Genomic DNA, 14,469 nt, shown 5'->3' with positions numbered 1-14,469 from the left:
CCCAAAGGGCCACATGAGGAACTGGGACTGTTTAGAGGGCAGCACCAATAAGCTGAAGTCAATTATATTAATTTTACCTCTTTATCACATTGGTGAGGGACCTCCACAACACACCCAGTTTCTCATGTGACCCCCTTGGGAAATGTAACTGCCCACTGGCCCCATGGTGTAAAACCAATCCTAATTGATAGAGGGTGAAAGGGGGTGTACACTCTGGATATGATGCTAGTCTATGACAGAGCAACCACAGGGAGAGGCATGAACATCCAAACTCCACACAGTAACATGCTGGTTGATCAGAAGGTTCAAATTCCAAAACGAGCTGAGCTGAGTTAAATTTGCATTAAACTCAGTTTATTTATATATATTTTCTCGGTAAGAAAAGAATGTGTAAATTTTCTAGAAAAAATGAAAGGTAATAATGGTATTTTTTTTATTAATCATATCGCCCTCATATGAATTGAAAATCTAATCACACACTTTTTGAAATTAAAGAAACAAAATAAACTTTGATAAATATACCTAAAGTGTTAAAACATTAGGTAGCAAAATCACTCTAAGCTTCATTAGCCTATTGCACTATTGCAACAACAGTGTTTGAGACCTAAATATATTAGTGGAGAAATATAAGGCAAATATTAACTACTAAAGGCAAGTGTTGCTGATTATACTGAGCAAAAATGAATGACTGTATATGACTTATATGACTGTATATCAACAAAAAGGACATAAATATCCCTCGAAGGCCTACTGTTCACAGACTCACAGTCACCCTTCCGGATGTTATTAGGTAAGTGAGACAAAAATAGTTTTGACATGTCCTTTGCAGTGACCAAGCCCCTCTCCACTTGGTTCTGTCAATCAAAACCCAAAACAAGATGGCAGGCTGTGGGAGCTGGGTCTTCTTTTTAACAGGCAAGTTCACTCGTAAAATTATTTAGCTTCATCAAAGAACAACTTTCGCTGACCTTCCTCAACATTAATTATCAACTCTGTGTTATTTAGTAAAAACACTCGCCCTTGATATCAGCTTTTAAGGACTGTGCGTAGGATTCTAGCATCAGGATGTGTGTGTTGTCATTTTTTAATGTCAGATTTAAGGTTTTGTTTGCCTTTTTTGACCCTTCTTATAAACTGTCTGGTGTGTTTTTTACACTTCCACACAGTGTGTTCTGCCAGTTTGTTTGAGGCCAGTTCTGACATCAAAGTTACCATTCCTGTGGGGAAGTTTTTTACACATGAACTGTTTAGAGAGACTTTCCAGAACGACTTTGAACCTTTGGGCAAAGTCTACGGTGAGACAGAATGATCTAAATTCAGTTAAAAGGATAAGACATCCACATGTGTTAATGCTGTTTTTCTCTGCTCTTTTTGTGTTTTGCAAATCAGGCATATTGTACAACGACCCCATAATATTTAAGTGCAACAAACAGAATTTCCCAGACCTCCCAGAGTGGTTGCGCTTCACCCAAAGGAACCCCTATGACAACGGCTTCTTGTATGGCACACCAATGTCTCCAGGAAAAAGTATAATTGAGGTGTGAAATCATCATTTACACCAACATTGGCACAATATTCTTCCATGCTGCACATCTAACATTCACCTCTGGCCTTACTTTTGCACATTCTTCTGTCGTGATGGTAGGCCAAACAAAGATAACATTCCAGCGCAGCTACAGTGGAGACAAATATGAAAAATATGCGGCTATCAAAAACAGCTGTCAGGATTTGTTGTCAAATCCCCAGAGACAAAAGCCTTGGGCCTCTTCTCTTCAGCTGCTATTTTGAACCAACGTTAAAAATTCAGGAAGTAAGCTGTCTTTGAAGAAGAAGAGATACAAATGTCAGAAGTAACACTTTAGTCTCAACCAAACAGAATTTATTTCAGTTAGAAAACATGCTAAATTTTTGGTGTAAACACAGAACACAGCTGTATTCTGATTCAAAACTTTTCCCATTGTGTTATGATATTTTGATACCACGGTAAGCATTTACAGGATATTGTTTTATACAGGAAAACTGTTACTCAATAAGGCCCATATACTAGTTGTTTTTCTCTTTCTCTGTGACCCAAGAATTAATGTGTAAGACTTACAGGCTGGTACCTCAAGGTCGAAAACACCACAGAGATGAGACCACTTCTTTACTCCCATCCTCCCTTTTCCTTATCTCCTGGAAAAGGCTCGTTAAAGGCTAGGTGGTTTGTTTCAGAATTCACTGATGAAAGAACTCTGTATTTTATGTCTAGGAGTGTATTTTGCTGGGATGATCATAAATTATAGCTGAACTGATAAACTACACACAGGATACTTCTTTGCTCAGAAGGCAGGAAGACGTTTCCTTATTTGGTCTGTACCGGTTTGAACTGGGAAAGCTGACACACGAACCTTTTTTCATCTATATAAACTGCTGTGTATCAAATAAACCTTTGAGTCGATTGGGAAGGCAACCTAAAGCAGTCTCTGTTTTCTTGTTCTCCCAAGCTGCTCCCGAGCTCGTACTAACACGCTGAATGGCATACCTGAGTGTTACTTTAAATAATTAGGAATCTTAGAAGGAAAGGACAGAACTCTGCTTATCGCTCACGCCACGGAGGAAACCCGGGAAGGCAATTTCCTTCAATTTTGGTGTCAGAAGTGGGATCCTGACAGAAGGTAAATATGTGTCTTTCATATTTATATAGAGACCATATTATACCTCTCTCAGTGATCGATCCATAAAAAAACGGGATATGCTGACGAAGTTTCACTTAGTGATCCAGAGAGATACACTGACTGACTTCCTCAGTCCCCGAATCCATAAAAAAACGGGATATGCTGACGAAGTTTCACTTAGTGATCCAGAGAGATACACTGACTGACTTCCTCAGTCCCCGAATAAAGTAAATTAACCCTTGTGTGGTGTTGGTGGACACAGGAAGTTGCCTGTTGTCTTGAATATTTTAATTTTGTTTAAAAAATAATAATAATAATAATAATTAATTGTTTAATTAAACGTACGTTAAAAAGTGAGAAGTTGCTCACTCAGAAAAAGTGACACAGAAAGTTGCCTGTTGTCTTAAATACTTCTCGTTAAGTGAGAAGTTGCTCATCAAAGAGTGACACAGGGAGTTGCCTGTTATCTTGAAACGTACGTTAAAAAGTGAGAAGTTGCTCACTCACAGAAAGCTAGTAAATAATTAAATTTAATTTTGTTAAAAAAAAAAAAAAACGAAAGAAAACTGAAAACGGGTCTCACAGACCCGATTACCATACAAGGGTTAAAAGCAGTAAATTAAAAGCAGAAAGAACACAGGAAGTTGCCTGTTGTTTTACGAGAAGTTGCTCGTTAAGCGAGAAGTTGCTCGCTAAGTGAGAGTTGCTCACACAAACAAAAAATTGCTAGCAATAAATTTAAAGTAACCTCAGCTGTGCCGCAGCGAAAATACTAACCTAAATCCTCCTAGCGTGTAAACCCCTCTGGAAATCACTGAACATGGGTCAGAATTATTCAAAGACCACAGACAGGTCCGATAAAAAATCTAAAGTACCTGTAAAACCAAAAATTAATAAAATACAAAATAAAGTCTCAAATAACGGCTCAGTATAACTCCCATTTCCGGTTACGTGTAACCTGCGTCCGCGAATCGGTGAAGACGTCCATGATCACGTATCCAGAACATGCGGGAGTGCTTATGTGACTGACTTTGTTTACAACTTAAGAAGTTCAATGCATTCTAATTTCTTTTCGGAGCCTTATCCCGAACGATTATCGCCAGAAAACAGGTCAGTAGAAATGTTGAATATCATTTGTGATAAGAAAAGTAGTCTGCTTAAAAAGTCCTGTAGAAAATATATGATAGAATGCCGCGACGTGATACATCAAATGTTACCACTATGGAAAAAGGGACCGGAACCAGGTGTAGATGCTTTAACATCAAATAAAACTAGTGCAGGCTCTAGCAAAGAAAATAAATCTACTGCGGGAAAAGCTAGTCTTCCATGCTCAGCCATTCAGCCCACAGCCCCGCCGCCTTACGAAGATGAGACCGAATTAATAGTTGCTGCAGCAGCTGCACGCAAACAATGTCAGCATTCTGATCCAACCAGCTTAAAAGACAGTGACAAAAAATCTGAATCACATGCAACGGATCTTAGCCATCTCTTTAAACAAGATCAGGAAAAACAATATATACGCCGCGAGGAAGAATTAGCAGAACATAAAAAAAAAAGAGAAAAACTTTTGAAAGAAGAATGTGAGGAACTTATGAAAAACAATTTAGACGACTATGAAGAAAAACTTTTGCATCAGGCAGTGTCCACAATAGACACCCACATGACAAAGTCGCCGATTTCTTTAAGAATCTAAAGAAATTCCTGCTAACAATGTCCAGAGACAAAATTGACTTAAATGCAGTAACTATGTGTAAACAGAAGCCTGATGAATCTATCCTAGTATTCATAAAACGCTTTATGCACTGTTGGACAAGCTAGAGGTGCAAATTCAGCTCAGTTTTCCAGCAGCCGCAGACACCCAAAGCAAAAATGAATTTGTGTATTTCATTTAACATAAAGGGTGAAATGTTTGCTGACACTGATAACAGCTTATGTTTTCTCTGCCCTATGTACCGACATGATGGAGAAGGAACATCCTCTGTGTCAGCTGGACCCTCAGCAGAGAATGAACTCAACATCCTTTTTGTCCGGTACTCTATGTCACACACTGTGCCAAAAAAAAAAAAAAAAAAAAAACGTGTACAGACGCCACTAACAGGTAATCCCATGACTGGGAGCCACACTTTTGTTTCTCTCACACTGTTCAACAACATGATAACTGCTCACACAAGTGAAGGTCAAACAGTGATTTTGTTACATAACTCAGACATAGGTTACGAAATATGTCGTCACATAGATCTAACCTACCCTATCCACTGTACTATTTCTGCACTTACGTTGCCAGCTGAATACCAGAATATGACATTGTGGTCTAAAAGTGAGAATGATATAGGATTTATTGACTGTACACTTTATCACGTACACATATTAAAACACAAGATCCCTGTGTTTTAATATGTGTATATGTCAAGCAATGTCCCCTTTCCACGGAAAAAGCCGCAGCTCTAGATGTCATCATAGGAGATTTATTGACTACAGGAGCAATAAAGCCCACACTCCTGTCAATCCTGTGCCAAAGCCTAACAAACCTGGCGTATGGCGTTTCATACAAGACTTGAGGCAAATTAATGCAGTCAACATTCCTCTGCCACCTCTCGTTTCAGATGTTCACAGCATATTGACATGCATTGCATACACATTTTACCGTGGTGGATTTATGCTCCGCTCCTTTTTCTCAGTACCTGTGACACACAGCCGTTATTTGCATTCACACATAGAAATAAGCAGTACACTTGGACTCGTTTGCCCCAAGGCATGATAGACAGCTCTGCTGCTTTCTCAATGGTGCTCCACTCCTGAGGGCTGCACCCTGATCCACATGTGGATGACCTCCTCCTCTGTGCTGAAAGTGAAAAACTATGTCAAACTGCTACACACATGCTTATCCAGCACCTCCAAAAGACTGGCCACAAAGCATCAGCAAAGAAAATGCAGTACTGTCAGACTTCTGTTCAATATTTGGGATTCACACTGTCTCACGGAAAACGTTCCATGACTGCAGACAGGGTCAAAGCTGTGACCTCTGTCCCTCGTCCCACTACACAGGAGGAAATGTCGTCCTTCTTAGGCATGGTGAACTATTGCAGACAGTGGATACCAGACTGTTCTTTTCATGACCACATTCTGCGTGACTGTTGTAAAAAAGACAAGCCTCCTCGAATACTGTGGTCCACAGAAATGACTGCCTCTTTCAATGCATTACAGGGAGTGCTGACCTCCGCCACTCAAAGGTGCTGCCTGAATTGTTCAGGGAATGCCGGCCTGCCTGAGGGCAGTAGCAGCTTGCTCTATCATGATAAGGGACTGCGAGAAGCTCACACTCTCACATGACACTGTTCTACACACCAATCACCAGGTCACGACCATTGTAGCAAACATAACTACACAACATATGCAAATCTCACTATAAAAGCGAGCAGCACACCTGATTCGCCAGCACATTTATTGATCCTATGCTGTGTTCTTCTGACCGACAGGATGGCTCAGACAGGCTTGACGTTCATGACTGCATGACACATATACAGGAATCCACAGCACCATGTCCAGATTTAGAGCAAACACCTATCTCAGACTCAGCCACGGTTTATGTGGACGGGTCCTGTTCAAGGCCGAGTGACAACTCATTTCTTTGTGGCTATTCAGTGGTAACAGTGCCTGACATCATACTAGAGGCTCACTCATTACCATTTCACTCAGCACAAAAAGCAGAGCTCATGGCTTTAATACGCGCCTGTGAGCTACATTTGGATAAGCATGTGACGATTTACACAGACAGCCGCTATGCATTTGGTGTCGTACATGACTTTGGCACATTGTGGAGACAGAGATGATTTAGATCTGCTGATGGAAAATAAATTGCTAAATTCTGATTTTGTTAAAAGACTTTTTCAGGCTATACAGCTGCCATCGGCCGTTGCAGTTGTAAAAACGAAAGGACACAGTACAGCTGACACAGACGAAGCAACAGGTAATGCCTTAGCAGACGTGACAGCCAAGGCTGCAGCTGCATCACAGCTCCCACCTCCGCAGGAAGTATTATCTGTGCCCCTACAGCTGCCACTTGTTACACTCCCAGACTATTTAGAAACAAATGTTGATTTAAAATTTATACAAGAGCAAGCCTCTGCATAGAATAATGACTGTACCTTAGATGACAGAGATGGCCTATACTAAATCTTAAGGGTTTGATTGCCCTCCCATATTCCCTGCTGCCAGTCCTTGTCCGACATTTTCACTGTGTGAGTCATGTCGGACAAAGAGGGGTAATAGGGGCAATAAAATCAAGATTTGTAATTGAGAAAACATTGCATGCAGTAAAAAGCATATTAGCAACCTGTCTAACATGTGCACGAACTAATGTAGGTAGCTCAAAAGCAAAACATCAGCATTTACCACAACCAGATTTTCCATTTCATACATTACAAATTGATTTTACACAAATGCCAGCACAAGGAAGCATCAAGTACTTACTGGTAATAGTGGATCAATTTAGTAAATGAGTAGAAGCTTATCCAACATCAAAAGAAACTGCAGAAGTAGTCTGTCAAAAGTTGAGCAATGAAATAATACCCAGATTCGGAATACCTCACCAGATTAACAGTGATAGAGGATCTTCATTCACATTAGAAGTAATTCAAAAGTGTGCTAAAACTTTAATGACCTGTGTCAAATTACTTACTCAAGTCCTGTGTGAGATTAGAATGACTCAATCTGAAGTAACCAAATTATTTCCATTTGAAATAAGACTATTTCCAAGACCATGGTCAGCTTCCAGAGGGGCACCGCTAGTAGAAGGTGATCTATATTGCATTGTCCACTGATGTTCACAACCTGGTAGAAAAACTGAATAATAACTATCAGAAAGTTTGTCTCTCTCAGCTTTTCCCCTCCACAGTTCCACCAGTGGAGACAAGGAGACGCATGTTGGAGAAGCCACTAAAACCAAGGACACTCTGGGAGGCCGCGTTTTCCAGCCCCCAGGCTTTACTGGCAGTGACGAAGAACCAGCATCCTCACAGACGGACAACCTCAGTGGATTCATGCCAGCAGGGTTAAGACCAGCCCAATCGGACCATCTCAGGCGTCGGATCAAGCAGACGACATCTCCGGCGAGCCAGCGCCCGGAACTAGAGCAAATAAACACACGGGTAGACGACATCTCAGGCGAGCCAGCGCCCGGATCCAGTGCACACACGCAATCACTGATTAACACACAACGTCTGAAAGAACAACAACAAGGTACTCAAACATCCAGCAGGAACAGAAAGCCAAAAGTACCACATGATGTCTAACCTGATAAAGCCAGACTCATTTCATCCTGATAATGGAGAAAATGAAATGCCCATTGTCATCATACGACGCTTATTCAATGTCTCTCGAACCTGGGACCAGGCCAGGAGACAACTGAAGAACTGTTTTTCTTATATACTTTCTTATATATTTAGGTTATTTATCATATCTATCGCATTAACCTTAGGATTTCTCTTTGCTATTTTGTATTGTAAACTGCAACCATGTTCACATTTCTGCAGGTCATATTTTGCTGACGATACTTCATGCTCTATTTTGCGAGACACCTACTTAATGCACTCCTCACGTTCCCTAAAATCAGTAAATAGCAACATAGACGCCACTAATAAACCATCTTATGCGCCCTCTAGAACAGGAGCTAACGCCTGGTATGAAAATGCCAGAACAGCCGCTCGTGATTTAGGAAACAGTAACTGTTATGTCTGTTCAAAGGCTAATCCAGAACAGGTAATAGTAGGATACCCCATATCCGGTTTCCCCCTCACTGAGGGACTAGAGAAAATCAGCAGAGATAATGCTCTCTTTAAAGACACTTTACAGTTGACTCTGAGCCCTCTCGACTGCCTACTTAGACACACACACACACCAACTAACCCTGAGACTCCATTAGGCGAATTATTGAAGTTATCTAATGACACCGCAGGGACCTGCGCCCCAATGAAACGCCCTAAGAATAGGTTAAAGCCCTCACTGCCCTTAGGACAGATCCCTCTCCATTTTAATACTAGTATGATATGTCTGCGCAGACTAAAGTTAACTGGCCCAGACACACACATAGATTATACAAAGGATAACTATACATTCTTCTCTGACTCCCCAGGTGCACGCTGTAATGAGACATGGCTAGCTGTCTCTGTGGCTGAAGTTGTATCATATCTGGAGGAACACACACACAGTTCAAGTTCGAGCAGAGAATCGATCATTGTTCCCCCAGAGGGTGTATTAAATGACACTGACTGGGGGGAGTTAGTTAAATCACACATGGTCACGCGCCTGACCAGACCAATCCCACATGCTTATTGGTTGTGCAATAATACCCTTAGATTAGCTTTACCTGTTAGTTGGACCGGTACCTGTGGTCTAGTAACCGTTGATGTATGCTGTACTTTCATTCCCAATGATACCGCTCCTAACGGTTCATTCACACAAGCTATGAATAAACTTGAAGCATTGCAGATAGAACTAATTGCCAATACAGGTCACGGTCAGTGGCTACATAAGTGGCTACAGGACACGTTTGGCAGATGGAAGGAACTAATTGTAGCCTTTGTAACCGTTGCAGCATGTTTTTGATGATTATTGTCTGTTGTGTGATACCATGTATACGCTCTCGGAATTTTTGATATTAAGCTTGCTCGAAGGACCAGTTACATTTATGATTTGTTTCACATTTATGATTTATCTTTATATTATGTTATTACATTCTGTCTTTATACTATGTTATCATTACATGATAAAAGGGGAGAACTGTTATGATATTTTGATACCACGGTAAGCATTTACAGGATATTGTTTTATACAGGAAAACTGTTACTCAATAAGGCCCATATACTAGTTGTTTTTCTCTTTCTCTGTGACCCAAGAATTAATGTGTAAGACTTACAGGCTGGTACCTCAAGGTCGAAAACACCACAGAGATGAGACCACTTCTTTACTCCCATCCTCCCTTTTCCTTATCTCCTGGAAAAGGCTCGTTAAAGGCTAGGTGGTTTGTTTCAGAATTCACTGATGAAAGAACTCTGTATTTTATGTCTAGGAGTGTATTTTGCTGGGATGATCATAAATTATAGCTGAACTGATAAACTACACACAGGATACTTCTTTGCTCAGAAGGCAGGAAGACGTTTCCTTATTTGGTCTGTACCGGTTTGAACTGGGAAAGCTGACACACGAACCTTTTTTCATCTATATAAACTGCTGTGTATCAAATAAACCTTTGAGTCGATTGGGAAGGCAACCTAAAGCAGTCTCTGTTTTCTTGTTCTCCCAAGCTGCTCCCGAGCTCGTACTAACACGCTGAATGGCATACCTGAGTGTTACTTTGAATAATTAGGAATCTTAGAAGGAAAGGACAGAACTCTGCTTATCGCTCACGCCACGGAGGAAACCCGGGAAGGCAATTTCCTTCACATTGTAACAAACTACACGCCATTTTTTAAGTGCATTAATTTTTTGCTTTTGTTTAAACAGTTCATCCTGTTTTTGTTTTTTTTTCGCTTTTCTTTTTACAGAACAGTGAACATAAAGTATTAAGCAGCTATACAGCAGAAAATGTAAGATATTAAACTAATCTTCACCGCTTTATTTTCTTTATTTTCGTTTTAGTGTAAGTCTTAAATTATTAATATATCTCTAGATATATAATAACGAATTGGTTTTGAAACAGATACTTTTGTTACTGTAAGCAAAAACGTTTTTCATACACTAATGAGCAGACAGCAGCTAAAGGGAAATTGACAGCAAATGGAAAAGCGGACATTCAAGTTTTGCAAAAAGTGCTCCTGGAATGCATATGAACTGTCATAATCTTAATAATATTACATTTCATTCTGACAGATTTATGCCACCAACCAGCGGAGCTATGACACAGTCAGACACCTTCTCATAATCAAAGTCGTTCCAGGTATTTGCGATGAATCCGTCCCATTACGTTTAAGTCCCAAAATAATAGTTATAATGAATGAGGGTGTGTCAAATGTCGAAACTCGCCGGTGTATTTACAGACAAGATTCTGCCCTATCAAGTCGAAGTCTTCATCAAGCTGAGAGAGATTGAAAAAGTGCTGCCCTCTACTGTTCAGGATGAGATAAAGCAGGATTTGCAGAAGCTGTGGGACACAGAGACCCTGGAAATGATCAACATCACCAACGCCCTCGATCGTGGTGGCAGAGTTCCACTCCCTCTTGCAGGGCACTTTGAAGGGTAAACTTAGATCTGTACATTCTTATACATACTGGGTTTATTTAAAATTATGTTTTTTTCAGTACTACTACTTAAGTTTGTTGTATTTTATTAGCACCGTGTTTGCTGCTGTAACAGAACTTGCTTTGGAAAAAAATGCATATTTAGTCAAATTTGATTTGTGACAGTGTGTATGTGAAGGTAGGGTCAGAGGAGTATTTCTCCAAATGTCTCCTGAGGGTGCTGACACCGGAGAACAAAAAGCAGTGCAAGGAAGAGGCCAAAATCAAAGTCCCTGGAGAATGCCACTTCTGCATAAATCCAAGCAACTGTATCACCTGGTGCAAGACGGAGCTGGTGAGGCCAGAAAAGATGCACGCCCAAGAAGGAACATATATATAAATATATATGATCAAAGCCTCAATTGATTATTTCATTTTGTCTCATTAACTACTAAGCAGAAGCAAACAGCATAAAGCTGTTTATCTCATCTGCTGCTCTGTGCTTCATTTTAATGCTCTTCCTCCTCCTGCAGTTTGATCTGACAAAGATGAAGCCGAAGCCACCTGCTCCCACTATGGGTTCAGGGATTTTGGAGGCTGGAGAGGACTTCAAACCTCTGGAGTCTCCCCCAAACAGAGACTATTTCCCAGACTACATCGTGACAGTGATTGTGCCCCTGATCCTCGCCATCATCCTGTTTCTGCTGCTGGCTTACATCATGTTTGGCAGAAGGGAAGGAATGTATGTATCTAATTTTAAATCTAATCTCTGAATAAATATATAAAGGCTTTGGATGCCAAACTATATTTTTCCCTCTTCCCTCTACTGGGATTTTATGTAGTCATCCAAGTGGGATAAATTCCACCAAGGATGGGAATCTATTTAAACATATTTAGACTTTTGATTGATCCAATATTAAACGGATATTTTACTCTTTTTCTATAGTGGCAAAAGGAATGCAAGAACAAACCAGTAAGTACTTTGTTTATAACAGATTTTGAAACCTGATTGTTGTCTTTCAATTTAAAACATGATCTGATGGTTAACTTTTTACTACCAGTCAGCTAAGACAGCATTATAAGTGATATTTCACAGAATGAATCTGAAATATAGTGCAGCAAAAATATTTCCAAGCTTGCAGAAAAAAAAATCTGTATGTGATGTGTGCTGCAGAATTCAGCTGTACCACCACTACACCATCCATGAGAACACTGACGAGCTGAGGACCATGGCTGGAAACAGAGGGGTGCCTCCACCCCTCTCCACACTGCCCATGTTTAACAGCCGGACTGGAGACAGGGCCTCCCCGCTGCAGTCTGACAGCATCCCACTCATCATGGCCCAACAGTAAGCACCACACCCATTAATTCCTATCAGTTATGTGCACTGAGCTGCCAGTCTATTAGGTACACAATAAGAACCTAATGTAACACCACTCTAATGTTGCTCTGATGATGCACTGGGTTGTTCTGATCAGGTATGCTTCTCCTGTCATTTTCCAAATAGTATCGCAGGGTGGAAATTTGACAGCACTTTTCTATTTTCTCAGTTCTTTCAATTTTGCAAACACCACTTGTTGAAACGCATCCCCAAACCTGCTGTTTCTTTCAGGTCATGTGTAAGTTCTTTGCTAGATTTCCAAAAAGATCACTTTAAATATTTACAAAAACATCTTCCTCCTCAGAAGCAATACATACTGTATGTATATGAGGGGTGACTCAAGTCTTTTGCTCAGTATTGTAAAACAAAGGAAGCTTATAATAAGTTACATCAAAAGTCATTCTTGTGTCCATGAATCAACACCATTTCAATAGAAATTGTAACCAAACAGCCGTCACAAATTACCAAATGAAAATCTACATACTCAAATATGTTTGTATGACCAGCAGTTTACAATCTGAAGTATTTTGTTTATGAGAGTATAGCATATAAAGAATAAGTACTAACATCTCATCACACCTGCCATCTGCTGTTGGTGAAGTTAGTGTCACTATTACTGCTGTGTTGCATGAGTTATTCTCCAACAGTTGTAATAAATCATAATAAATAAAGTAGTTTTTAATTGTATTTATTTTCTTACTCTCTTGGTAGAGATCCATACAGTGACACACTGCCCAGGTAAGCCCATTCACAGGATTCTCCTCCGCATTGATTCTGCTCGGTGTTGCTGATTATTCTAAGAATATTTTTTTGTGTGTGTTTACAGGAAGTGAGAGCAGCGATGGATAAGATATAACACATGGAGTATTATTAATAACCTCTCTGAGACACAGTTTGTGGATTATATTTGCATTTGGATATTATAATTTCTTCCTGTTTGGGTTCCATTAAAGTAAATGAATAGTATACTAATAGCTCAGATGTTGTGTATATCAAACTAATTATTGTCGCACGTTGTAAACTAATACATGGGTCATTTTATAAACGCTGAAGCATGTTTTGTGGATTAAATATTTCTTTGGTTCATAAAATATTTTGTTTATATTTATTAATTTCTTAAAGGGTATGTGATGACTAGTTGGACAAACTTTGGAAGAAATCCATTTGATTTGGTTAACCCAGGCTGCTAAAAATGTATATTATATGAATTATTATTCATTCACGTATTATTATATTCCAGCAAAAAATCATGTTCTTACTCTGGCATGTTCTATGACTGACCTGAAAGATGCTCAATATCCATTCTTTATATTCATCTTATCCTTCTTTAGTGGTAATACAATAAAAAATAAGAAGGGACAGCTTCAGTTTAGATATGCTTTTAAACACAGGTTGTACATGCAGTAGATGTCAGGCAGAGGTAGGGTTTGAAAGTTGGCATTCAGCACCTGCAGCACGCATGCTCTGCTTTATGAGCTCAAAGTAGAAATGCTTTGTTTACACTTTGCTTTAGAGAATCAGCAGCTGTAGCATTAAGGGAGCTAGAAAGGATAAAGATGAGCTCAAATGTATGTTTAATTTGGATCTGTGTGTATGCTGTATATACAAAAAAAAACCAGGATATTTTTTTATTCTTATTTCTTACTATAGTTTTGTATACACTCACTGGACATTTTATTAGTTACACCTTCATAATACTGGTTTGGTGTCCCTTTTGCCTTCAGAACTGCCTCAATTCTTAATGGCATAGGTTCAACAAGGTGCTGGAAATATTCCTCAGAGATTTGGATCCATGTTAACATGATAGCATCACACAGTTGCTGCAGATTTGTTGGCTTTACTTCCAGGATGTGAATGTCTACATCCCAAAGGTGCTCTCTTGGATTACGTTCAGGTAACTGTGGAGGCCGTTTGAGTACCAATGAAGTCATGTTCAAGAAATCAGTTTGAGGAGATCAGAGCAACTGTGACATGGTGTGTGATATCCTGCTGGAAGACACTGGGGTCATAACGGGATCAGCATGGTCACCAACAATACTCAGATGGGCTCTGGCATCTAAACAGTGATTAGTTGGATATGGAGCTCATTCCAGGCGATATATTTCCACTCTTCTACTGACCTATTCTGGTGATTCCATTTTAATTGTAGCTTCACTTTCCTGTTCTTACCTGACAAGATTGGCACCTGGTGTGGTCTTCTGCTGCTGTAGCCCATCTGCCT

The 14,469-nt window shown here is 39.9% G+C and overlaps 1 protein-coding gene and 2 long non-coding RNA genes across 5 annotated transcripts; 2 read left to right on the top strand and 1 right to left on the bottom strand.

The window, feature by feature from the left end:
• The first annotated feature begins 801 nt into the window (after nucleotides 1-801).
• Nucleotides 802-13,339, top strand: sgca (sarcoglycan, alpha). The gene is made up of 11 exons (XM_026177605.2): nucleotides 802-915; nucleotides 1,167-1,295; nucleotides 1,390-1,538; nucleotides 10,521-10,587; nucleotides 10,688-10,886; nucleotides 11,054-11,222; nucleotides 11,401-11,609; nucleotides 11,814-11,840; nucleotides 12,042-12,215; nucleotides 12,960-12,986; nucleotides 13,075-13,339. The coding sequence occupies exons 1-11, from the start codon at nucleotides 879-881 to the stop codon at nucleotides 13,079-13,081; spliced, it is 1,194 nt and encodes a 397-aa protein (XP_026033390.2). The 5' UTR covers nucleotides 802-878; the 3' UTR covers nucleotides 13,082-13,339.
• On the bottom strand, nucleotides 2,431-3,629 carry LOC145430367 (uncharacterized). Its single transcript, XR_013910907.1, has 2 exons — nucleotides 3,115-3,629; nucleotides 2,431-2,924 (listed from the first exon to the last, which is right to left on the bottom strand). It is a non-coding gene; the product is annotated as an uncharacterized LOC145430367 (long non-coding RNA).
• On the top strand, nucleotides 3,627-9,921 carry LOC145430366 (uncharacterized). 3 transcript variants are annotated; one of them, XR_013910906.1, is made up of 3 exons: nucleotides 3,647-3,764; nucleotides 7,399-7,448; nucleotides 7,533-9,921. It is a non-coding gene; the product is annotated as an uncharacterized LOC145430366 (long non-coding RNA). The 3 variants fall into 3 exon arrangements; XR_013910905.1 differs by lacking the exon at nucleotides 7,399-7,448 and having other exon boundaries at nucleotides 3,627-3,764; XR_013910904.1 differs by lacking the exon at nucleotides 3,647-3,764 and having other exon boundaries at nucleotides 5,019-7,448.
• Nucleotides 13,340-14,469: the final 1,130 nt, after the last annotated feature.

This window comes from Astatotilapia calliptera, chromosome 8 (genome assembly GCF_964374335.1).
Source record: "Astatotilapia calliptera chromosome 8, fAstCal68.1, whole genome shotgun sequence".
Lineage (NCBI taxonomy): Eukaryota > Metazoa > Chordata > Actinopteri > Cichliformes > Cichlidae > Astatotilapia > Astatotilapia calliptera.
This window is presented reverse-complemented; position numbering and strand designations above follow the sequence as displayed.

Bases quoted from the DNA above. Each gene is read 5' to 3' on its own strand.
- sgca (XM_026177605.2), top strand. From the start codon at position 879: ATGGCAGGCTGTGGGAGCTGGGTCTTCTTTTTAACAG. The intron at 916-1,166 runs GCAAGTTCACTC...ACTTCCACACAG, and splicing joins CTGGGTCTTCTTTTTAACAG to TGTGTTCTGCCAGTTTGTTT. The intron at 12,216-12,959 runs GTAAGCACCACA...CTCTCTTGGTAG, and splicing joins CCACTCATCATGGCCCAACA to AGATCCATACAGTGACACAC.